The 26,310-nt window shown below is 39.6% G+C and overlaps 1 protein-coding gene across 4 annotated transcripts in view; it reads right to left on the bottom strand.

The window, feature by feature from the left end:
• Creb1 (cAMP responsive element binding protein 1) overlaps positions 1-23,664 on the bottom strand; it is a 59,236-nt gene extending 35,572 nt beyond the window's left edge. For 2 of the 4 annotated variants that reach the window (XM_021642017.2, XM_021642018.2), the window contains exons 1-3: positions 23,449-23,584; positions 8,169-8,290; positions 213-359 (exon numbers count right to left, since the gene is read on the bottom strand). In XM_021642017.2, the coding sequence (XP_021497692.1) occupies positions 213-359; positions 8,169-8,282 (261 nt within the window). In that variant the 5' untranslated portion in view covers positions 8,283-8,290; positions 23,449-23,584. Of the gene's footprint in view, positions 1-212; positions 360-8,168; positions 8,291-23,448 lie in introns of all 4 variants that reach the window. The other 2 variants (XM_060368491.1, XM_021642019.2) reach the window with 2 other exon arrangements.
• Positions 23,665-26,310: the final 2,646 nt, after the last annotated feature.

Genomic DNA, 26,310 nt, shown 5'->3' with positions numbered 1-26,310 from the left:
TTTCTTCTGTAGCTTAAAAAAGTGATTTTCTTTCGGCCTGTCTTGAACATACAATAGAACTATACAGATACAACATATTCCTTTACTACTTTACTTTTACTAAGTAAAATAAATCTAAACTAGATGTGTCCTTATTAATACAAGTAATGAAAGGAGACAGAAATGGCTAAAAACAAGTTATTCAAGTCTATGCAGAACTTTTATATGCATACCTGAACTGTCTGGACTTGTGGAGACTGAATAACTGATGGCTGGGCCGCCTGAATAACTCCATGGACTTGGACTGTCTGCCCGTTGGGCAACTGCACTAAGGTCACAGTGGGAGCAGAAGATGTCGCATGAGCTGCTGGCATGGATACCTATAAAAACATGGAAAGCAATTACCATCACAGAAACCTCTGTGGGACCACTCAGGTTTAATACAAAGTAATATAAAGTAATTCCTAATAAGCAAAAATATGACTTTCCTGCTTGATAAGTATGTCAACAATGTGAAAGAAGTTAACGATTTAATGCTCTCAAAAAAAAAAAAAATTCAAGCCCTAAAAATCTTCCTCCCCACTACTTTTCAGCCCATCACAAGTGACCAGAAAAAAAAGAAAAAGTCAGTTATCTCATGTAGCATCAAAACATGCAGCAGAAGCCTAAAGAACACCTAATTTACATGGTGCTTTTCATTTTCCTGCCTGCTCCCCCCCCCCCCCCCAAGAGAGGGTTTTTCTCTGTAGCCTTGGCTGTCCTGCACTAGCTTTGTAGAACAGGCTGTCAAGAGATCTGCCTGCCTCTGCCTCAAGTGCTAGCATTAAATGTGTGCGCCACTATGCCGGACTCTGCCTGCTTTGTATATCCAATTTTTCTTTAAATTAAAGGCCAAGTAATAAGGATTATCTTTACTTAAAGGCAAAAATATGCTAAGCGATTAATTCACTCAAGGTCAACATCAGACATGCTGGCCTTACGCATAAATGTATTCAGAATATCCTGGTGTTAAACCATGTTCTAAAATCTTAACTTTTCAAATATGGACAAGAAAGACTAAGTTTAGAACAACACATTTTAAAACATACATTTTAGTATTCCACTTTAGACTAACTACAAGTATGTCTTTCATTAACAAGAAAGTATATGCAGTATAATTAAAAGTTTCAATTTCTCCCATTTCAAAAAAGCACTAATCTGGTATTAGGTGGAAGTGTTTTCATTTTGAATGAATAAAGGAACAGAACCGGTAAAAAAAAAATTATATTATATATATATATATATATATAAAACAACTATTTTTTTCTTGAGGCACAAAAAAGGCAATTTTAATGACTCAATATCCAATTTATCCAATTCTTAAGAATTCTTAAATTTACTGACATGTCTATCAAATAGTATTTATTGTTCCCAAGCTCCAACATATTTAAGATAGAATTTTTATTGTTCATTTAGTAAATAGTAACCAGGAGTCATATACCAAGAACAATGTTATAATAAAAACTACAAAAATAGAAAAGATACAGGTCTTTCAAAATAAGTTACTGACCCATGTGCATTATGTATGGGCATACATGCATGTAAAATGGTGGAAAGACACACATGACTGCTCAGTGTATCAGTAGAGATACAATAAGAGATTTGAAAAGGCTTCAGTGGTCTAGTCATCAAACTTCTCTGTATGCCCCAGTAAAAACTTTAAGACAGGCAGAGTGGCACATGCCTTTAAGCCCAGCACTTGGGGAGTAGAGGTAGGAGAATCACTGAGAGCTCCCAGTAAGCCAACGGTATAGTAAAAGTATGTCTCAAAACAAAAAATCTTCTATTTCATTCTATGAGTGGTGTATGCTCATAATTCCAACACTAAAAAGGCTGGAGCAGAAGGACTGTTGTCAAGCAAAGCCAGCTTGAGTGATTTTGAAAGACTCTATCTCAAAAACAAAACAAAACAACTTTCACTTATTCTGAGGCTCTAAGAGGAATTGCTGAAGGGATTTTTTTGAACTATATAGCATGGTGAGGTTTGCATTTTTAGATCAATCACTTTGGTGGCTAAATGACAGGCATACATTTCAAAGAGAGAAAACTGGAGATGGGGTACCATGAGAAAGCCTATACATGAGCAAGGTGATGAAGGCTAGAAATAGGATAGTGGGTGGTTAAGGATAGGGCTGAGAGAAGCAACTTTGTGAAAATCTAGAGGCAGCTTCAAGAAAGGCTTAAGGAATGACTGGCTGCAGAGAGCATTAAAGATGAAAGAAAGTAGGCAAATATGCCAACTGAAACAGAGTGAGAGAGGAACAAGGTTTGGGGTCGCTGAGGTTGTAGCAAAAGGTGTAGACTGAATGTGAATACGGATACACAGGAAGAGTAATACTACAGTGAAGCTGGGGAAAAGAGCTTTTAAAGACAAGCTCTCTTTAGCACACAGATGGAACCCTACCAGGCGCTTTTCTTGGACAGTCAAAACCCCTTCTGTATTAATTAGTCCTATTCTCTCTGGTCACCTTACGTCATGTTTAGCTCTCCCTGGTTCTCTAAATGTGGTGCCAGGACTGTCTTCAGAATCACACAGGCTGCCCTGTTTATAACGTCAAATCTAAGAAGAAATCAAAGATATTGTCTCCTCAAGTTTCAAGGGTTCAGCCATCAAGGTACTATGAGCTGAGTGTCTCACCTTAACTCCATAGAAAGTCGTTTGACTATTTACACTGTCAATGTCTTTTTCCATGCATCCATTTGGTTACTCATCAAGGTGCCTCACATTTATGTTTACAGAGGCATAAAAGTCTATTTAATTAAATATGGCTAACCCCCTTTCTTGTGTGTATGGGTGCGGAAGTCCTCCAGCATGAAAATATATCACCAATCCTCCTCTTTGTTTTCAATTTTAGGACAGTCTCAATTGATTACCAATGCTGACATTGAACTTGTGGTTCTCATGTCTTAGACTCCCAAGAAGCTGTTATACAGGCCTGTCCCACAAGGCCTGGCTAAAAATCCCTACTACCAGAACTATTATAGCATTCTTTGCCATATTCTAGCTATTTTTATTCAGTGCCAGGGATTAAACTTAGGGCCTTGTGCCCGCCAGGCAAGGGCTTTCCTCTCACAGGTGTCCTAACTTGACATTGTAAGCTGTCACCTACAAATGTGTTGGCTACATTTACAACCATCTTGGGCAGTATGTAGCCTGGTCACAAGTGAGACATGGTTGACAGATGTTTCTCAAGACACACAGATGCATTCAATTTTTACAATACACTACCATGGAGCCTATTTTTTGGTTTTAAAATCTATTATAAATATCTCTGCATGGTCTTACTAAAAATATGGCTACATAATAGAAGTTTATTATTTAATAATGTCCTATTATTACTTTTTACTTAGATTTATTACAATTTTACATTCTCATCTGTGTGTGGTGGTAAATATCTGTAATCCCAAGACTGAGGAGGCTGAGTCAGCGTCACCAAGTGTAAGTCCTAGGGGAACAGTAATGCACTGTCTTAATAAACTAAAATTATATATTCTCACCGTCAAAACCACAGGTATTATTAAACCTTAAATTCTAAAAGAAAATAAGATATTTTATGTTGATTATCTTTCTTCCTTTACTACTTGGACTGATTTTGCTTTCTTCCTACTCCTACTATTCACTGACAATAATATCATTATCATCTTGCCTTAGCTTTACAATACTTTCCTAGTATTTAAAAATTGGCATTAAAAAGTTATCTAAAATCAGAAATAACAGGAAGTTCTGTCAGAATCTATGATATACACCTCCCTCCAAGGCTCAGGGAACACTGCAAGAGAGGAGGTGGAAGGGATGTAAGCGTTAGAAGATGAAAGGAAAGGCTGTGAAAGTCTGTGTTCTGGACATGACATTGCTGTTACACTAACAAACTCACAACAGCCTGCATAAGACATGTATAAGATGGGGCCTGTAACGTTTTATACTGGATTGTAGTAGGGCTTCATAAGCTCTTTGAGGAACAGTTAACAGTTGCTGGGAGAGCAACAGACATTGTCTTCAGGGGCATAGTCACTGACAAGTCCATGCTTCAGTAACTCCCCACTCACGTTCATGCAAGCAGCCATAATTAAACTCAATGGGTAAAACAACAAGAAAAGAACATCAAAGTAAAAGAGATCATGGAAAGAAGAGGTCTGGTCAGAATGAAAGGGTAAAGAGGCGATGAACATGATCCAAATAAACAAACTGTCAAAAAAATAAATAAATAAAAATTTTCCCCCCCGTAAGTGTGGTTCAGGAACTTGGATCAGCAAATGAAAAATACAACCATAACTGGACAAGAAGAAAGGAGAAAAGGTAAAGCCAGGTTCAACCACATATTCCACTTTTAAGTCTTCAATACTGGAGGATTGTCTAATAATAAGCTGAACGTGTTCCCTTCTGAATTCTAAATTATATTTCATGAAATTGATTTCACTTTTTAATACATGATCATGTAGGTGTGGAGACTAGGAAAGGAGGCAGTAGTTTTGGAGGCTGAAGAACAGACGGATAAATAGTAACCAACCAAGAGGACAAATAGTCAAATCACAGAGGAAGTTGGAAAAGTCTGACTTGGACCACAAAAATCCAGATGTTCAGGATCTCCAACACTAAAAGGTGACATGAAGAGAAACGCTGAAAATAAATAAAGGGTACATTGTAAACTCTTTGGGAACAAATGAATCCTTTCTCAATCCCTGTAGAAGAAAATCTGACCTACTGTGAGAGAGGAGTGGAGAATTATATAGATAATGGGTCTTAACACTTCCAGGTTGACTGAAAGTCACCATGAAATCACAGCCCCCCTCTCTCCCTTGGTTCGCAGGTCCCCTTTTCCATATAAACAGAGGATTAGTGAAACTTTTGGAGACCTAATCAAATTCAAGACCCAAGACACTAAGGGCTAAAACCACCTGCTGCTCAACAGTGAAGTTCACGGTTTGGAGCTGTTCCACAAAGATTCCAAAGTAGCTTCTCAGCCATTTTACATCTATTAACCATTCCATGTTGAGGCATGAGCATAGGGCCTTATATGTGCCATGTACATGCTCTACCATTACGCTACAATCCTACTTCCTAGCCTCTCCCCGCCACGCCCCCCCACCCCACTTTAATCCTGAACAAGCATCTAGAGTGTTAAGATGGGAGTGTAAGACATCTCCATTTCTACACTCTATGTTGTAGAGAAATTTAGATTAGAACATGGCTGCTCTGGCAAGTGATCACATCCAAAGACCTTCTAGGTCTACGTGATCCAGCTAGAATACAAACACACCTTCAATCCAGGAGACAGAGGCAAGCAGACCTGAGTTCAAAGCCAGACTGGTAAAGAACAAGCTTCAGGTTGAGAAAAGCTTAGGTCCAGGTGTGGTGGAACACACCCTTAATCTCAAACAATGATGGTAAAGTTAGTTTGTAGAAGAAAGCACTCATTTTGAAAATAATATTTAATTGAGTGGCAGAAATAGAGATAAATCAGAGAAAGACTTAAGAGAATAGGATACGCCCAACTCAGGGAACAGAGAGGAAAGGAAGCTACTTAAGGGGCAGTGCAGAGAGAGAGGAGCGGAGGTGGGGGGCGGGGGAGGCAGTTTTTACTGAGACAGTAATAGAAAGACATTGCAAAGAGAGAACTCAGGTGAAGACCAAATGAATGAGCCAGGGAATGAGAAGAAGACAGGAGATTAGAGCAGGTTGCTAGAGTTAATTTGAAGCCAAGCAGAGCCATTCAGGGGTCTAGAGATAAAGGCCAGATTGAATAAATCAGCTGGGAGAGGAGTTTGAGCCAGAACAGCTGACTTGAACCAGCCAGCCCAGAGCTCAGAAAGAACAGGTAACGGTGAGCTTATTCAGCAGTAAGTCTTTAAAGGCTGAAAATATTCTAGATTATAGAAGCTAGAAGCTTCCATGACTATACCTAAATTAGCAAAAGGAGTCAATAAGCCTCTGAGACAACTGAAACAGGAGAATAAAAGTTTCTTTTATACAGTACGGCCACATGATAAAAAGAAACTCAAAATAAAATAACCCCCAACCACTCATGAAGATAATCCTTAAACCCCTGCACAAATGTATCCCATGGCAGTTCAGTGGCCAAGTGGGTTCCACAGTAATGGGAACAGGGACTGTCTCTGACATGAACTGATTGGCTTGCTCTTTGATCACTTCCCCCTGAGGGGGGAGCACGGCCTTACCAGGCCACAGAGGAAGACAATGCAGCCATTCCTGATGAGACCTAATAGACTATGGTCATAAGGAAGGAAGACCTCCCCTATCAGTGGGCTTGGGGAGGGACATGTGTGGGGCAGTGGGAGGGAAGAAGAGATTGGGAGGAGTGGAGGGAGGGGGCTACAGGGTAGATACAAAATGAATAAAGTGTAATAAAAATTTTAAAAAAAGAATAGAACAACAACAACAAAAAACCCCACAACCCTCAAACAAACCCCTTCATCTGAGGATAAAAGAAGATACTGTCTTATGAAACATAGGATACTATGAAAATAACAAAGGACTATCCAGGGAACAAACAGAACTCTTGGAAACATGATAGCAAAATAGAAATTCAGCAGCCAGGATGGAGGGGATTTAAGAACCTCCAAGGAAGTAGAGCAAAAAGACTGAAAAATAGCAAAGAAAGTATGAGGAAAATGAAGAAACAAATACTACCAAAAACAGTCCCAGAAGCCTAATAGTTTGGATCTAAATGACCCTGAAAGACCTGAAAAACAAAACCACCACCAACTAATTGACAGAAGTTTCCCAAAACAGAGGGCATCAGTTTCCACTATAAAACAGCCATTGGATACAGAGAATAAAATAAACTAGTTTATTAGTACTCATTCTAAGTAGAGATCTAAGGTATAACACACAAGATATAAGAAGTAAAAGTAAGTCTTCTCAACATTTGTGAGCAACATTAAGTGGACCACAGAAAACAAAACAGATCCTTACCCCAGCTAATCTTTTCTTCTCAAGATACTGTTAGCTACATGTTCTACCTTATCAAAAATACAAATTCCCTAAGAAAAAGTCATGAGAGCAGAAAAAATTTCCAAGATGACTCTCTAAAGTCAACCCAGGGAACAACCAGGCCAGACAGAATATGGTAACCAGGACAGAAGACATGCCAAAGGCTGTCATTATCAAGGAACCTGCTCAGCTAAATGCTCAAATGAGCCCCAATTTCTCTGTGCTTGTTTTACTAACCCTAGACTAATTGCCATCTCATCTGATGTACTTATTTCCAAGTATATTGGGTTATGTTTCACTCATGAGATTTGCAGGGGAAACACAGTCAGCCTTACTCTTTTTGACTCTCTTCCTGTTGGAGCCCTGTATTTCCCAGGACTTACTCTGATCAGCCACTTCCACTGTAGATGTTTAACTCTTGGAGAAACTGAACCTAGGCAATGCAAAGCTTTGGCCAGGATTATTTTTGTCTGGGAGCCTTTCCTTTAAAGAGGAAAACAGCCAGGCATGGTAGCACATACCTTTAATCCAGAGGGTGGATCTCTGTATTTGAGAACACCCAGAGACAATATTCTGTGTCCAAAATGGGAGAAGGAAACACCATATTTTACCCTAGCAGGTTTATATTTATTTGGTTTGTATACTAAACACTGTTTCACTAACATCTAGGAAAAAATTTGTTAATTAAAAAAAAAAATTGATGAAAGCCTTAAGGACAGGATACTTAAAACCAGACTAAATGTATTTAAAATGCACAGGAAAGAGAGGCTGCTTTTATCCTTAGGATTGATTCACACATCAATTTATTTGTTTATTCTGCTTTTTTAGTATTAGAATATATAAATTAAGGCTTTCAAATTATCTGCACCTCCAGATCCCAAAATAAGTCTGTGTGGTATTAAAAACAACAATGAAAAAGACAGCTGTTGTAATCAAGGTTTTAATTCATTTGTTAGTAAAAAAGTAATTATTTCTGGATCATGTCACTACATATACTATATTAATGTTTAATGGTGCATTTTACTTATATGTTAATTAACTAGTATCATTTCTAAGGATAAGCTAATGTTAATAGTAAGCAGGAATTCTGATATTAAGAAGTTTTCATTCATTCTATGTATATTTTTATTAAAAATTAAATTCTCTTGGAAACATAATGCTCTTGGAAGAGACACAGCTTGGAATCTCTATTTTATACCTGGGCTAATGTGGCAATCTGTGGCTGGGCTTGAACTGTCATTTGTTGATTTTCAGCTTCTGTTACAGCAGCATCTCCACTCTGCTGGTTGTCTGCTCCAGATTCCATGGTCATTTAGTTACCTACAATAACATGGAAGAGTGTTACAAGCACTACTGTGCTTTGTACTTGCGTGACGTTAAAGGCAAACTTCACGTTATAAATAGGTCTACGTGGTGGTTAGGTTAGTAAACACACTTAGAAATCTAGTTAAAAACAGAATGCAGCTGACCTTCACTCAACTATTCAATCTGCTCAGCTATAAATCCTAGTACCTTCAAAAACAAAAACAATCCAAAGTCTTCCTTTGGGTGTTTCTGTTTCTTTATAACAGAAACTTGTCCTTTACTGAGGAGGAGGGCAGAGGTGGAAGCAAAGCTGATTTTCCCAAAGCTGCACCAGTCAGGTGCAGAAAAGAGGGTAGAAAGCAGGAGCTGAGATTCTAAAGATCCCTCTAGGCATTTCCTCCTGTCAGAGCAGGAAACAGAGCAACTGTAAGCTGCTCCTTAGCAGAAAACTGCTAACAGGACAAACTGGCCCAAGTTTCAAAAGCCCATGTAGTGGGATACAAAGGTAAAAGGGTAGAATAAATAAATGGCCAGAGCCTAATCAGAGACTTCAAACACTAAGAAACTCCTCGCCTACCACAGAGCCCAGCACGGCACTACACAAAGAAGCAAAACAACTTTTCCTATGTTTGATCAGAAAATTCTGGATAAGTCAAAACTGGACTCTCGTGTTTTTTAGACCTTGGTTTTGCTATGAGTTTTGCATGTTTGTGTAGTGCTCTAGCATCTCTCGGCAGCAAAAGCCAAGGGAGATGAGCGTCTAACTACAGAAGTTAGTTACATGTAGATTTTAGTATATTTTCAGATAACCAGGAAAGCAATCCTTTCTACATATTTTTTGGGGGAGGGGGCTTACAGTGTATCCCTCTTACAACTCAATGCCTACATATTCCCAGACAAGAAATTAATTTATCACGAGTAGTATCTATACTCATCTCTCATGTAACAGAGAAACTTTTTACCACACAACTCTAAGACTAATAATCAAAATTGACTCATCCTTATGATCATTGCATACTATCAAAAATGTATCCAATATTTAACACATCATTATTTATAATACTTTATATTGAAGATAAATGTCTCTTCAGAAATTAATATAAAAAGTTAGAAATACAAGTATCCACAAAACACAGATGACGAAGTAAAAGAGTCAACAGACTTAACAACATAGTTATTTGAAAGTCATAAAGCTCCTGAGACGTTGGGAGAAGCAACTGCCATGGCTACCATATCATCCAAAGTGCAACTAGAAGTCATTTTGAAACTCTCAATATTTAGCTTACAAAAATGTAGTTCAAAGGTTTCTGATGTAGAATTTGCTTTTTAATACCACAAAATTAGAAATGCTATCTTTAGGAGGGATATGAAAAGAATTAATGCAGTAAAAAGAAACCTGTCTACAATGTAATGACGTGAATAGAAGGGAATCCCAATTATGATTTTTAAAGAAGTAAAATAATAGATGTGAACCTGTGTCCACGGAAAAAAGAAAGGGTGTGGGGAATTAAACTCTAAGATGGAAGTGGTGTCTACAGAATTTTTTATATAATGACAAGTCTCATCATTTGGTATACTTTTTACATACTTTAATATCAGTTCTGGTTGGAGATTATTTTCCTTCTAGGAACAGATTCAATACTGCTTGTACAGTTTAAGAGAAAATTCATTAATATAAAAAATCATAAATAACATTTCTGAGCTATGGTCCAAAAACTGTATTTCAACAGTGATTTGGAGATACCCATTGACTTTTTTCTCAAAACTCCCTTTTTTAAAAAATGTGGAATTACAATCATTTTGGCAGAATTGTTTACTCTGTATTTACAAATGGGGTGTGTGGGGGAATCTGAAATAATCTGGTCATAAAACTTTACTAAATTATCATACCAGTTTTATGAAGGTTGACCACTGAACCTGTCCTAACAAGGCAGCATTTAAATTTCCCTAAGCAATACCTACACAGAAGCATTGAATCACAAATAAATTCCATAGGAATACCTGTCATCAAACAGCAAATTAAAGCTCATCAAAGAAAGCCAAGCTGCCACTTTTACACTAAGTCAAAGAAGGTTGTATGTCTCCACTTATTTTTTCCTAAAATACTCTGATTTTCATAAGAACCTTAGTCCTTAAAATCTTCAACATTCTACAAGTTTTTGAAAAATAAACCCATCTTCAGGGGGGCTGGGTATGGTGCAGCAGCACAGAGAGCAAACATGCTCCTGCAGAGCCCCAAGTTTGGTTCCCAGGGCTCTTGACAGGCAGCTCACAATAACCTGTAATGCCAACCTCTGAGAGCCAAAGCTATCTCCTGGCTTCTACTAGCACCTGCACAATCTTGCCCAGTCTCACACATGCATGAACATATTTAAAAGTGAAATAAATCTTAGAAAACAAAAACAAAACCAAGAAAAAAGTCCATCCTCCTCCTAACCCAGCTATTTAAGCCCCTAAATCCACAAGTTTAATTCTTTTAAAGAGGAGGTAAGATTTCAAAGAAATTTATTTCTAGCTAATAGAACATATGCTGTTTGTTAAAATGGAAATAACCTCAATTAAAAATGAGAAAGAGATTCCTCAACATAAAAACAGAACTCATCTTCAATTCTTTTAAAATTCTAGGGATTTAAGGAAACCACACAAACAGAACTCTCAAGTTTCCAGGGTAACTTCAGCAAAAGGCATATTTTTGGGCATGTAATTAAAAAACTGACTAGGGTTAGAGAGATTCAGAGGACCTGTGTTTGTTTACCAGCAGCCATGTGTGCAGCAGCTCACACTGAGCTGTAACTCAGCTCCAAAAGGATCTGACACCTATGGACACACACACACACACACACACACACACACACGCACACACACGCAAAGTGTATCCAGCTTTACATGGGATACAATAATTTCTAGTTCTTTTGTACTTATTTTTAGTTTTTTGTTTTGTTTTTTTTGAAGGGTTTAAGCTTTATCAACCTATCCATCCTTCCACCTCTGGTGTGTGTTCCTTTTCTGAAGCGTTACTGAAGAACTGCAAAAGCTCGGGTTCCATATAACAGAAGTTGTTCCACAGCCAATAACTTTTGTGGCATTGCCTGCACTCCCCTACCTTATTCCCCCACACCTCCAGTTCTTTCTAGCTGTTAGCCTTGAAACATTGGTATTCATCTGTTCTCTATGTGTAAGCTATCAGAACTGAGATGTATTCCAACTACCGGAGACTAACAGCTAACAGTCTCCTGGTGGTAAATACAGCATCCTTTCATTGAAACCAGAAAAGAAAAAGGCATATTCAGTCATCATATGCATGCTATTTTACATGCATATCCAACTCAATACCTACTAACCTCAACTGTCTAAACCTGAGCTTAAGTCAGACTGATTATATTCTAACAAAATGGAGGCGTGTGTATTTTGAAAGAAGGAGTCAAGACAGGCAAAGACTGATCAACTAAAACTGCTATCTATACCAAGTTTATTAAATTCTGTCCTCAAGTTTTCTAAGCTCTTATCAAGGGCCTTTTCTTATACTTTAAGCTTCTTCGCTATATAACAAAGGCAAGCACTGTAATATGAAGGTGACTGTAATATAATGACTTAAATTAACTCTTCCATGATCAAACTTAGGTCCCAGCACCCACATCAGGTGGTTTACAACTGCCTGTAACTCCTGTTTTAGGAAATAAGACACATTCTTCAGGCTTTGCAGGTATCCAAATATGGGTCACACGTATGTGTGCACACAAACATCCTTATATAAACTCCAGATGAAAAGAAAGGCTTTACAGTTTTCATACTTTCGTAGGCAATCTGTACCAAGAGTAAACACCAGTGTAACCTAACCACTGCTCCAAACGGAGACAGCAAACAGCAACATTGCTGTGTTACTTAATAAGTTCTCTTATTTATTTAACTCGAAGAAAATTTCAGTATTTAATGCTTTACCGCAGTTTTGTAATTACCAGGTTATTGAAATGGCAGTTTTAACAAGTTTAACATGTAGCAAAGCTTAAGAAAAAGATAGTTCTCAATGCAAAAAAAGATAGTTCTCTTGCAAGTATTCTGCAAGAGTGAACTAGGAAAATGTTATATGATTTATGTAAACTGTATAACTTATGGCAGTCATTTATGAATATTTAGTATATGGTTCCTTTAAATAAGAAAACTGTCAAAAATCAACTCCAAAGTTTTCGTCTTGTTTTTAAAGTATTGACAACATTCTCTTGCCTTGTTTTCTTTAAGGAAAGACCACACATGGCTCTGAAACAAGCTTTTTGCTATCTGGTCACCAGGAGACAGTACTGCCTGGCAAGCAACCATAACTATGTATCATTGGACATAACATTTTTTTATGGTGGTATTGGTGTCTTTTAGTTTTTAACATTATTTATCATGTGCATGTATAAGTATGATGGTCTGCAGACAACTATGTAGAGGATTCTCACCTTCTCCTACGTAGGTTCCTGGGACTGAACTTCGGTCATCAGGCTTGGCAGCAAGCACCTTTACCCACTGGGCTCTTTTGACACATTTTTATCCCACCTCTTCCCAGTGAACTTTGCAAATATCCACCTCATCCTGCTTTTTACACTAAGCCTTTTCAGAAAGCCCAGTCTTCTGGCAATGTCTACATGTAAAGTGCTACAAAATGGACCCTGAAGTTCATTTCTTAAAAATAAAAAGTACTATATACTTTCAACAAGTAGTTTTTTTTTTCTTCTTCTTCTTCTTCTTAAATAAAAGCAGTTTTCACACTGAAGGAGAGTGAAGCTGTCTTAAGGTCAATTCCTAAACTGTAAGGACTCCGAAGTTATGTACGAGCTGAAGTTAGATATTTAGTGTTCTATCCAAAGTGGTTAGAAAAACCTAAGTGACTGTATGAGACAACTACGTTCAATGGACACCGAATGCCCATGTGTTTTTTAAGTTTACATAACAGCATTAGTTGTTTTGAATTGAGTTAAGTCTTGAAATGCTATTCTTGGTGAAATGTTTATAGGTCAGACACGCAGCAGTGAGGTGAGACTACATGCTAGGGCAGGGGTCTTAGAGCACACACTCTGGTTTCAGCTCTGACCTCACTAACTACTGGAGATATTGAGAGGTCTGTAAGGAATTTATAGGCTTCAGGGCTATCACCACAGCCTTCAAATTACAAAAGTAGAGAACTGTCTGTAGAGGCAGCAATGAAACTCTATAGAATGCAAAGAAATATATAAATCACTTTAATTATATGTTGCTTACCAGTTAGTCAGCAAATGAAAAACCCAAGCTATAGGAGACTCTATTTAAAACAGACCATGGACATTCTAGTCTATAAAGCTGGTAAACTGCATACACACAATGGTACAAACTTTATCCATTTTTATTATAATTTTTTACATTAGGGTTTATTCTTGGTGTTACACAATATGATTCTGGACAAATAAATGACATATCTACCATTATAGTATCATACAGAATATTTTTATTTATGTACAGTTTTGAGATGATTTAAGTTCAGTGTTTTTATCTTTGGTCATGAAATAACCAACACCCAGTCCAACCTTTCGGGGAGACATACTTTTACTATCATGACACTGACTCTCAAAGTCAACCTCAACACTATTCTCAGGCTTCAGAAGAAGATTCCACTATGTAAAGCATCAGAATTAATTTAAAGTCAAAGCACAACACACTTTTTTTTTTACGCTACAAAAAATAAATTTCCTCTTTAGCTTAAAAAAATAATAAAATGTACAATTAAGCCAGACCTGTGGCACAGGCCTTTAAACCCAGCACTCAGAAGGCAGAAGCAAAAGTATCTCTAAGTTCAAGGCCAGCCTGGTCTGTAGAGCAAGTTCCAGGTCAACCACGACTACACAGAGAAATTCTGCCCCAGGGGAAGAAAAATCTGCAATTACAGTAAAAATGTTTCCTTTAATTTGTACAAATTTAAAATGCTGTTAACCCTTTCTTTCAAATTTATGGCTCTCAAAGAAAAAGTCACTAAAGAAATGTTCTGTGGCTCCTGCACAATTGCTGTTCTGCTAAACAGCAGAAAGGTAATAGCTAACACAAAGGAAGATCCTCTCAAAGAGCTTACAATCTAGTTAGAGATGAAATATTATATCAAAGGAGAGAAGGACAAAGTAATAGTATGACCTGGCTACTTATAAATATTCTCTCCAAACAAGCATTACTATTTAAAGTTATTGAAAACCATTTGGAAATGACTAGACTATAAGAAATTGGGGGAGTATAAGAAACCAGGGCATGGTGGTGTATGCCTGTAATCCCAGCCCTTAGGGAGGCAGAAGCAGATGGATAAATCTACAAAGCAAGTCTAAGATAGCCAAGACTACACAGAGAAACCCTGTCTCGAAAAACCAAAAGATAAAAAGAAAAAAGAAAGAAAGAATAAAAGAAAAAAGGAAATTGGGGGGAGGGCATGACCTCTCTAGTGATTCAGATCTGATAATAAAATAATGAAATTAATATTTTTCACGACCTACACTAGAATATTTTCTCCAAGTAAGCTATTTATAAAGCTGATACTGCTTAGAGAAAAACTTTAGTAGTTACTAATAAAACAAGAGCCTTGAAAACATTTTCAACAAAGATACTGCTACAAAACCTGAATGCTTTCCTATGACAGTGATTACATCATTTACACTCCATAGGGCTAGCTTATTCTTTAAAAACAAAAACATTAAAACTCCCCTCATATTAAGTTTAAAACTAAATGTTCCAAATAAAGTAGTTTATAAGTAAGTCACTACACCCACTGACACCATAAATTTACTAAAAAAACTAGTCAATTGTTACGTTATATTCAAAATTGTCAATTCTTGGTTTTTCATCTTCATTTTCTTTCATAAGTTACTAAGTATATGGACACAGGTAATAGAGAAGAGCAAAAGGAGGCAGAATATAGCTTCATATACATTCAGCTAGTTGTTTTTCATTAAACAGTCCTATTGTTTGCTGGGCTTTTAGAGTTATTCAGAAAAATGTGAGATTAAAAAAAAATTATTCCTTTCCAGTGATGATGCCCTCCCTACAAGAACATGCCTCTTGCAAAGGATCTCCTTTATCCCTCTCCAGAAGAGAGGAAAAACACAAGAAAAGTGCCTGGTGCAGAGCCCCAATTCCTACTTTATGGATGCTATAAAATCAATAGTCTTTAGCCATGCACAAACAGTTATCTTGTGTGTTGGCTAGTCCACTGTTCTTTGTCAGCCTACAGGCAGAAAAGCAAGGCTGACAGAAGGATGCTCTTTCAGGAGGAAGCAGCACTACGCACCTGATTCAGGACAAGTGGGAGCCATCCCAGTAAACACATTTTGGATTAAAAAAAAAAAAAAAAAAAGATTCTAGGCACAAGCAACATAAGAATATATAAAATATAAAACTGATGAACCAGAAATAAAAATGAAAACTTTCATGCCTCAAGTGTAATGGCACACCCTTTTAATCCCAGCACTTGGGAGGTAAAGGCAGGTAAATCTGAGGTAAACAAGGTCTATAGAGCAAGTTCCAGGCCAGCCAAAGCTATATAGCGGGACCCTGTCTGAAAAAAACAATAAAAGAGAGAAATATGTAAATCATAAACCTGGTAAGAGACTTACACTAGAATGATATCTTAATTTAAAAACAGGCAAAGGATCTAAATACACTTTACAAAGATATATAAAGAACCGACACACATTTGAAAAGATGCCTAATATCATTAGAAAAATACACATCAAAACCACGACATAGCTTCCTTCGCACTCACAAGAAGGGATATAATGGGAAAGATAGATTATCTATCTTTAGATAGACAGCAGGCGTTAATGAGGACATGGAGACATTAGCACCCGTAGACATTAGCACCCGTAGACATTAGCACCCGTATACACTGCTGGTGAGAATGTAAAATATGTGCAGTAGTTTTAGAAAATTACCTGGCGGTTCCTCAAAATAGCTACAACATGGTTAGCCTACACCCTAACACTCTTTCCTGGATAGCTATATGAGAGAATGAAAATATGTATGCACTAGTATCACTCAGTAAAAAACCCCAGTCTCCATGAACTAATGAGTGTAATACGGACTATTACTTGGCAACAACAATTTATACCGATAAGTACAATATGGTAAACTTTGAAAATATTATGCTAAGAAGTTCACCACGATGAAGAATACATTATATGCTTTTATTCAGACCAAAGGTCCAAAAATGGAAAAATTTATAAAATGTACAGCAGATTAGCAGTAGTCTAGGGCTGGTGTGTGGGAAGCTTAGAGGTGATGGCTTCATTCTGTCGTGATGAATATGTTCCAGGGCTGACTGTGGCAACAGACGCACGATTTGATAACAACATTAAAAACCACAGAATTATAGCTACCAAATGGGTAGATTGTACATAGTAACATTTCAATAAAGTTGATAGAGAAGCTATGATGTCCTTTATAATACCATACACTGGAGGTCAAGAAATTACATTTTAAGGTAGTTATGGTATGTTAATCTGTATATCTTGTGTCTTATATAAAACTTAAACTTGTGTCATGAAGATTCTTCATATTCAGGATCCCTTATCATGTCAATCTGCAGTTACTCTAACAATCTCCTCACCAATCCGTTTACCTATTAAGTTCAAGGACTTTACTGTCCTCCTCTGGTTGTCTATTACTGCCTAGAGTATACTCTGTTTACTTCTATGATTCTTCAGTGCTTCATTTAAATGCTGCCTAGGCACCGATGTTTCCCCAATGAACTCTTCTCTCCTAAACTCTACAGGCTTCACAGCAGCGAGTTGTCCTTGCATCACCAGTGTGTGCACCTACAGTGTGTGCTTCCAAGTTCTTTGTGGGCAGGAGGATATTCGGACCTTTTTACTGATAGCATCTGATACTTAACATCCAGGAATTATGTTATTAACTACCTGAATACATTTTCTTGTGATTAATGATCACTTTGATGATGAAAAATAAGACACTTACAAGTCTCTTTTTGTCAACTACTAAAACAAGCAGGGATAAATTTCTGAAAATTGTTTTACTATATCCTGGTAGAATTAAGCATATTTTGTTTTATCTATGTCATAATTACAAAAGAGTATCATATGCAAATACCCAGCTTTTCAGGATACAACTAAAACAGATTACAAATATCTTAGTGTCAAAAGAATATCTATTAATGTGTGGGACAGAAACTTTCCATCACTCTTGTATTAGCCAACCTTCAGGCTCACCCTTTAATACTGCATCAAGGTCATTACTTAGCTATGTTTTCTTCCCACTCAACTCACTCTTCTTCAACAATGTATCAATCTTTAGCTTTTCCAGAAAAAAAAAAATCTAGATCATCTCACTAAACCTTGCTTTGATCCATTTAGATCAAACCCAGAACCCTGTTCATGATAGGCAAGTCCTCTCACCGAGTCACTGCTTTGACATTAAGTAAATAGCCTCAAGAATTAAGTACAAAGTTCTGGACAATTTTTTATGGCTATAACATCTAATGTGTGCATAAACTATAGGTAAGTTTATCTGCTCAAATAAATGAGAATATGAAAAACAATCTTTTTTAGGTAATCCAATAGATAATAAAATACCCAGACACAATTTAATAAATATTTTAAAATGAACTTGTCTGGAGGAATTATGAGAAGGTAAGACAAGCAAAACCAGAAGTTGAGACAAGAGTGCCCACATATTAAAGGAAGAAATGCATTTTGAATGATGTGAAAAACTAAATGGCTACCCTTACTAAAACTTTAAAACCTACATTTATAGATGAAGTTAAGTTTACACTTATTTTATTGTAAAAATAAAAAAATTAAACTCAGCATTTGTGTGCATAAAACAATGCTTTTAAATCAGTCATGCCTTTAATCCTAATACCTGGAAAGCAGAAACAGATGGATCTGAATTCAAGACCAGCCTGACCTACAGTACAAGTTCCAGGACGGCCAGAGCCACATGGTGAAACCCTGACTGGAAAAAAAACAAAAACAACAACCTTTTTAAACATTAAACTGAAGGAAGAACAAAGAAGACTATGAAGACACCGAGAAATCCTTTACCTTACTGGTAGCATGCAAGTACTCAGAAGTGATCTGCCTTTAAAAACTTCAATTACCTACCCCAAATCTCTATAAATGCTTTGTATACACCTTAATTATGCAATGGGTAGAAATAGCATGTTAATAATTTATAATACTAAAAAAACCTCCACGTAACAGTTAAGAGTAGTCTTGTAAGACTGTAGCCTGCATGGTCTCAATGCTGTCATTCTCACCTTAATCCCTCTACCCTACAAACAATTAAGTCTATCAAGAGAGCTTTATTTAACTAAAAGAAAACAGTGCCATGCATGGTTCAGAAAATCTCTAACAAGTATACCGAAAATGTACTATGGCTTAATGCTGCTCTGAAGAAACCAAGAAGGAAACAAAGAACTACTGAGACCTGCTCAGTGCTGGGGTTCAAGTACATTTTATTAGTCCAGCTAAGCACTTGCAACAATTAAAAAAAAAAAAAGCAGTATAGTGTGGTTGTCGGGAAATAAATTTACATCAACCTATCTGTTTTCTCTTTACACAAGAAATACTTTTTAAAAAATAAAAAGTATCTGAGTACTGTAATACTAGCACACAAAAGGCTACAAGGCAAGGCACAATGATGTCTGAGGCCAGCCTGGGCTACATAATAAATTCTGAGGCCAGCCTGGGCTACATAATAAATTCTAGGATAGTCTAAACTATATAACAAGACCTTCCTCAAATACCCAAAATAAACAGAAAGATCCGTCCTCCCTTTTAAACACCAGACTAAATGAAACATTCTGTTCTTATCACTAGAGAAAACTTCCAATACTTTTTTGAAAAAAATATTTGAAAGTTCAAAAGCCAAGACTTTTTTGTTTTGTTTTGTTGAGAGAGGGTTTCTCTGTGTAGCTTTGGCTGTCCCAGACTCACTTTGTAGACAAGGCTGGCCTCAAACTCACAGTGATCCCCCTGCTTCTGCCTCCAAGAGTGCTGGAATTACAGGTGCGCACCACCACACCCAGCTAGGATGGTGAGGATTTTAACGAAGAGTAAACTCAAAGTTTACTCAGCTTGCTTGCCCCTACATACATCTTAATCTTTTAAAGCTTTTATAAAGTGGAGCTAAAAATAAGGCAGCTGAAGTGTCAACTTCCTCTCACAGACTATGCAATTATGTGTTTGAGACCAGGTTTAACTATGTAGCCCTGGCTGAAATTACTTTGTAAACCAGGCTGACCATGAATTCAGAGATCCAGCTGCCTTTGCTCCCGGGCCAGGGCTGGGATTAACAGCATGCACTACTACCAAGCTTGGTGGCATTACAATATAAAAGATAATGTATAACCTAGAAGTAGAATCCGCTTACTAAAAGGTTAATAGATCTAAGCATATCCGTATATAAACGCTTCTTTTAAAAGGTTCAGGCTGGAGAGACAGACAGCTGGCCTAGTGGTTAAGAGCATACTGTTAGAACCCAGGATCGGTTCCGAGATCCACATGGCTCACAACCGACTGTAACTCCAGTTCCGGGGGACCTGATGTCCTCTTCTGACCATCTTGAGCTCCTACACAGACATGGTGCCCATTTATACACTCAAATATATATTTATGCACATAAAACTTAATGATCTTTTAAAAATGTCTTTATGTGCTTATACAAACTAACTGTTAAACCATATAAGTAGCTTGGGAAATGTCAGAAGGACAAACAGGTAAGGGAGAACAGAATTCAAGACAGTCTGTAGAGTATGCTATTACTTGTATAAAGAGGGAGGTATATACATGTTTACTTCTATATGGACACAGTATTTCTGAAAACACATGGCAACACTGGATGCCACTGAATACAGGATATTTTGCTTCACTTTGTTTTGTACTATAACCATCTGAATAATTAAAAAAAAAACTAAAAATACAAAAAAACAAAAACACTCCCTTTTATCTCACCAAGAGAGCTTTCTCTTGATTGTTTTTCTAATGACAAATAACTGTTCCCAACAGTTCCTTCAGAGTAAAGACAATAAAATTTGTTGGTTTTTCTGGCACAGTATATTAAACACAGTAAGTGTGGAGAAATTAAGACAACTGTAGAAAGCCTCAAAGGTAGACAGTTAAAGCTAAGATGAACAGTTATAATTTGCTGAAGACCCACCTTAGGACAAGTACTTTCTATTTATCTCAAAACCCCAAAAGTACATGCTATTATTCTAATTTTACAAATGAAGAAACTGAGGCAGAGAAAGTAGACACTTTCCCTTGGTCACAAAATTCCCCAGGTGCAGGCACGTGACAAGACTGGCACTGTTAGGATTCAACCCAGACTTGTGGTTTTCCCAAATCAGGTAGATGCTCTTTCACTATACTACCTGTCAAAGGAAGTGTTAAATATTCTAATTATCATGGACTACTGTCAAGTATTACAGAAGTGCAGTCAAGTTTACACTCACACACACAAGCACTCAGGCACAAAGGATAAACTCTAACTATCTCTAACTATCTATTTTCCGAGATCCTTTATATTCTTACGCTCAGATTTGAGCACTATTAAAAATAAAGCAGCAAATACTGGAAGTAACTCAGCAAGATGTTTACATGAATATCTAACAGGTTGAGTTTCTATGGCTGTATCTACAACATGTTTATGGAATAATTAACATTTTACTTTTCAGTGACTTAGTATGAACATTGTTACAGGTAAACAATGGTCTCTGCTGTTTTTTTAAAGATGCATATGAGATGATTTAAAAAAAAACATACTTGGTCTTCTACAAGTACTAACAAACAAAACCAATGAGCCTTATGAGACAGAACTACTTCTCTAAGAAAACTAAAATTTCTCCTAATTTCAGATCTGATAAATGAGTTTCTGAAAGTGGAAAAAGGAATTTTTATGGGTCAGGTTTTTGTTTCTTCAAGCTCTTTTGTGAAATTTTGTTCAAAAGTGGCTAACACTAATTTTAAATTCCAAAGGGAAACGTTCATTTAGTGTCCGCTTGGTAAGTTCTATCAAATTCATTAGATTGCTAAATGCACAGGTCTACCCAAAACTATAAAAAAGGAGAAAGAAGGAATAGAAGGGAAGCAGATGCTGCTGTAATTTTTACTGACCTCTGGGAGAATTACAATTTATTGTCAGGTTCCAAGTGAATGCTTAAAAATTAATGTAGACAAAAAATGTTCCACATTTCATTTGCAATTGCTGAGAATCAATTTGGTTCTTCTTAAAAGACTCCATAAATAAAATTCAAAATATATCAAGATGAAGGAAGGATGTATCAGGACTTTTTTTTTTTTTTTTTTAAATTCTAACAAGGTAAGAATCATCTATTGACTTGGAGAAAATCTTTTGAAAGAAATATTTTATCATCATCATTACCATATACAGCTTCTTCAAGTCCTATGGAATTGCACCTTAATTTTCTTGACAATAGCAAACTGTTGAGGTGCTAAAGACTAGCAATGCAACAATGTTACGTTTCAGTCCTTAATCTCTCTCTCTCACACACACATACACAAAATCAAACACAATGGTTCTATTACAAATCAATATTTATTCCTAACCAGAAGCCTTGTATGCATGAATCACGATTCAATTGTACAGTAACCGTTTGTTTTAAAAACCAACTGTGTGTCTTTCAAAGAGCCTAAGATTTGGGCTTTGCTTTTCAACTGGGAAATGGGGGCAAAAGATTTTAACAGATGGCACAGATGTGATGCAAACTGAGGTCAGGATCAAAACCTCAACTTTTGAGAAAATACGGCAAGTTTAAATAGGTCATACTGCAACGTCCTTTAAAAATTTCTCTAATGTGTGGATGACTTTTTGACGGTCCCCTCTGCCAATATTCTACATAAAGGTGTAAAAAAAGGAACACCACAACCTCTGCTGGCTTAAATTGTCATCAACCTCAGACTGGGATTACACAAATAATGGATAGTTTCAGTGACTATTTTTAGAGTGAGAATTCTATCAACCCTCCATTAAAGTTTAGACAGAAGCCTGTGAGAAACATGGTAGTGAGTGAGCGAGAGGAGAGAGCCTGATGACTCAAAAAACCTTGGCAAGACTGCCTCCCCCAAGTGATATAAAACAAAAAACACCTCTGCCAATATTCGTTTCTAAGAAGGGTTTCAGAATGATTGACCTTAAGTGATTATTATCTTATTGAAAAGGGTTAAAACCGAAACTGTCTTTAAACAGCAGCTTCCCTTTTACAAGATCCCGACAGTTTCTGTAAAAAGTTATTACAAATGTTTTCTTAGCACCCCTTTCCTTCCCAAAAGAATGTATTTCCATGACTACCGAGTTGTTTTTCTTCTCCATCTTCAAAACCGAGGGGTGAGGGAAATAGTTTAAAAAAAATAAAATAAAATAAAAATTTTCCCTTCAAACAGCCAAGGGCAGAAAAACAGCATTTTCTCCAACCGCGTGGAAGCAGGGGAGAGGGGCAAGAATAAAATACAGCACCAGAGAAAACCTTGGGTTTCGAACTTTATTGCACAAAGAGCGGAGAGGGAAGAAAGCAGGTCGGACGTTGCGGCTCGTCCGCTCGCCGAGCCGGCACCGCCGCGAAGGCGGCAGCAGCACCTTCACCTCCTCTGCCCTCAACTGTCGCCTTCTTCTTCTTCCTCCTCCTCCTCCTCCTCCACCCCCCACGGGCACCCAGGCGGCGGCCCGGGCGAGCAGCCCGGCCCGGCCCGGGCGAGGGAGCGAGCGAGCGGGAGGGCGGCGGCGAGGCGCGGGGGGCGGCGGGCGGCCTCCCCCGGGGCGGCTCCGCTCGGGCTCCGGCTCCGGCTCCGCGCCCGGCTCGGCCCGGCCCGGCGGCGGGAACGCGGGCGCCCGCCTGCCCGCCTGCCCGCCTGCCCGCCGCGGCCGCCCGCCCGCCCGCACCCCGCCCGGCCGCCCCCCGCCATGAGCGCCGCCGCTGGCTGCGAGGCAGAGTCGCTGCCGCCCGGCCGCCGCTGGCTCCAGTCCGCCGCCATTATTCTTTGTTCGCTGCGAGCGGCGGCGGTGCTGTGGGACTCGGGCGGAGGCTCCATCTTTGCCGCGGCCCCTCCTGCGAGGGGAAGGCCCCGAGCGCGGGTGTCCGGCGCCTCCCCGGCCCCCCTCCGGCCCCCCGGCTCTCTCCGGCTCCTGCCTCCTCCTCCTGCTCCTCTTACCGGTGGTACAAGCTCCTCCGTCACTGCTTTCGTTCGCGGCCCGGATCTCGCTGGAGTTTTATTCTCTCCCCCACGTAACACACCGCGTCAAACTACACCTCCGCCGCGTCACTCACCAACACTCCGCTTCTCCCAGCCGCCCGGGCCACAGGCAGCAGCAGCCGCCGCCGACTGAGGAGCCGCAGCCAGGGAGCCAGCCAGCGCCGCCCAGTGCCGAGTGCGCAGCGGCCACTCACGGAAACAGCCGAGCTCGGCCGGGAGGCGCTCGAGAGGCCCCGCCCCCGTGCTAGTGGCGGAACTTGCCGAAAGCCTTCGGCCCCTCCCGTGAGCGGCGGAGGGGTTGATCTTGGAAGGCGGCAGAGAGCCGCTCGGGTGCAGCGGTCTGAGACCTCACGGCGGCCGGTGGAGGCTTCGAACGCCGGCTGAGGAAATTTGGAGGAAGCGGGGGTTTGTCTGTGGCTAGATGGGGGGATTCCCGGGGTGGCGGGGGCTTGCTGGAAACCCCGCGCGGTCCGCTCCTGCGGCGGAAGCAGACCGCCCGGGAAATTTGACGTACCGCGAGGGCTCAGAGCCCGTGCGGGCGGCGCTGGAACCGGGCAGACGCCAGCCACCAGCCAGGGGAATCTGCCCAGAACTGTCTGCAGGGGACCGAGTTGGTTCTTTGCTGGGAGACGACAGCTATGGTACATGTGGCTGCACGCGACAGCCAGAGCCCCCGGGTACGTTGTCCTACGCTGAGGCCGGAGAGTGGTCTGCTCTGGCCGACACTCGAAATACACCCTCACCGCACCTGCCTGCCTCTTTTTTTCCAAGCAATGTCCTTCGTTGCTTTTTCTGCAGCGGTGGCCTGCTGCGGCGGTGCGGTGCGGCTTCCCCCCGCTTTGCACCCTGAAACCTGACAGTGTGACTTCCGTAGCCTCCAGGCTACTGCAACTGCTTTCTGAGGTTTCCCCACTCGTCACCTTTTTTTTTTTTGAACCCTTCAGCCCTCTTTCTATAATTTTTGTTCCTGCTGGACTCCGGCCTTTATTGCCTTTTTGTAACGCTGAGTTTGCCTTCATTCTGTGCCCTTTCCCTTCCTGCTTTCCCAGGGACATTGATTGCACTGAAGGGTAGCTTGATTTTCCTTTTGTTTCTAACCAGAACTGCTACTATGCTGATGCCTCTTCCATTCTTTAAAAAAATACTCTCTGGGACCGATATGATGGATAAAAAAGGCCCTTGCCACCAAGCCTAGTCATCTGAAGTCAATTGCCACAACCCACATGGTAGAAAGAGAGAACTGGCTCCCATAAGTTGTCCTTTGACCTCAGCACTTACGTCATAGTACACAGTAGTGTGTGTGGCCAATAAATAAATAATGTATAAAAGCTTCCTCGGTAGGTCTCTCTCCATTGGCCGTGGCTCTGAATTGTCATATTCTTACTATCTACTTTTCGGTCCTTAATTTGCATGACCACCCCAGCGGTTGACTGTGGGACCTCTTCTCCCCTCTTCTCCTGACAATTTTCCTTTTGACCCCACTAGCTTCTCCTTTATCCAACTCCTGTGCTGGAATTGTCTGTGCCCTGATCCTCCACAAGCCCCACCATAGTCTGTTTACCTCGGTGGTCTCATCTACTGGCTTCAAATGCCCTCCCTCAGACTCTCCAGCCTTCCTTAGGCATCTTTCCAGCAGCCTGTGCTACAGGTCCGTGTGGATGGATGACCAGAGTGTGTTAGTCCTCCTCAGCGTTCCTTGTCATATTCCCTCCTAACCTTCCTCTCACTGTTGTCAAGGGTCAGGACAAGTAGATGCCCTAGAAACTTAGCCCACTTCTTCTGATACAAGTTAGGATCACCTGATTGTCTGCTTCCTGAAATTTGGGGGGATGCCACAGCATTCCTTCACCAGCACGCTGGGCTACACTGCTTTCATCTCTTGCTGGAAGTCCTGCAGGGCCACTGTCACATTCTCTAAAACTGCTCTTGCCTCACTGCAGTTTTATTTGCCTCTCTGCTGCCAAACGAATTGTAACGACACAGATCTAGTCATGTACACTACCCTTCATAAAGCCCTTCAGTGGTTTCCTTTCTATTATCTGGCTCTGGCTCTCCTACCTCCAGCTGTCTCCCTCACTCTCTGTTCTCCAGCCATATTAACTAGGCTCTTCCGCTTTCCCTTCAACTGCAGGCTCTCACCTCAGGGCATTTGCACACCTCCTTTCCCTAGAATGCTTTACTCTTATCAAGTTGTAATGTGTCACGTTTCTCTCTGATTCATTGTACCTGTAATTATCTGATCATTTTTCTAATAATGTGTATATAGGGCAGGATTACCTCTCTCCTTTTACTGCCTGCTTTTCTTCATTTCCTACCCTAGCAACATATTTAGAATAGAGCAGCACTCATTAACTATTGGACAAACAGCAAATTTCTCTGTGGGTCTGGGATTTTTTTTAATAACATGGTTGGGTTCAAATCCTGACTCTTAGTGAGTTTGGGTTGTTACAATAAAGCATTTAGACTTAGTGGTTTGTAAACAAGTTTCTCCCAGTTCTGGAATCTAGAAGTCTGAGAGCAGATTATCAGTAGAGCCAGGCTCTGAACATGTCCGTGTGGAGTGCAAATGGCCATTTTCTCCTCACAATGTGAAAAAGAGGTCAGGAACTCTCAGGTTCCTGTTTTAAGGGTACTGACTGGGCGGAAAGATGTGTCAACAAGGAAGAACACTTGCAGAGGAACCAGCTTCATTTCCAGCACTCACATGGCAGTTTGCAACAGCTCCAGTTCTAGGTGATCTGATGCCCGCCCTCTTCTACCTCAGCCTTGCATGGCTTTACAGTTGACCTGAGTGGGGCAACAGGAAATGAAGAAATGACA

Source organism: Meriones unguiculatus, chromosome 15 (assembly GCF_030254825.1).
Source record: "Meriones unguiculatus strain TT.TT164.6M chromosome 15, Bangor_MerUng_6.1, whole genome shotgun sequence".
NCBI lineage: Eukaryota > Metazoa > Chordata > Mammalia > Rodentia > Muridae > Meriones > Meriones unguiculatus.
The sequence above is the reverse complement of the archived record's forward strand: the minus strand, read 5'-3'. Positions and strand labels throughout refer to the sequence as shown.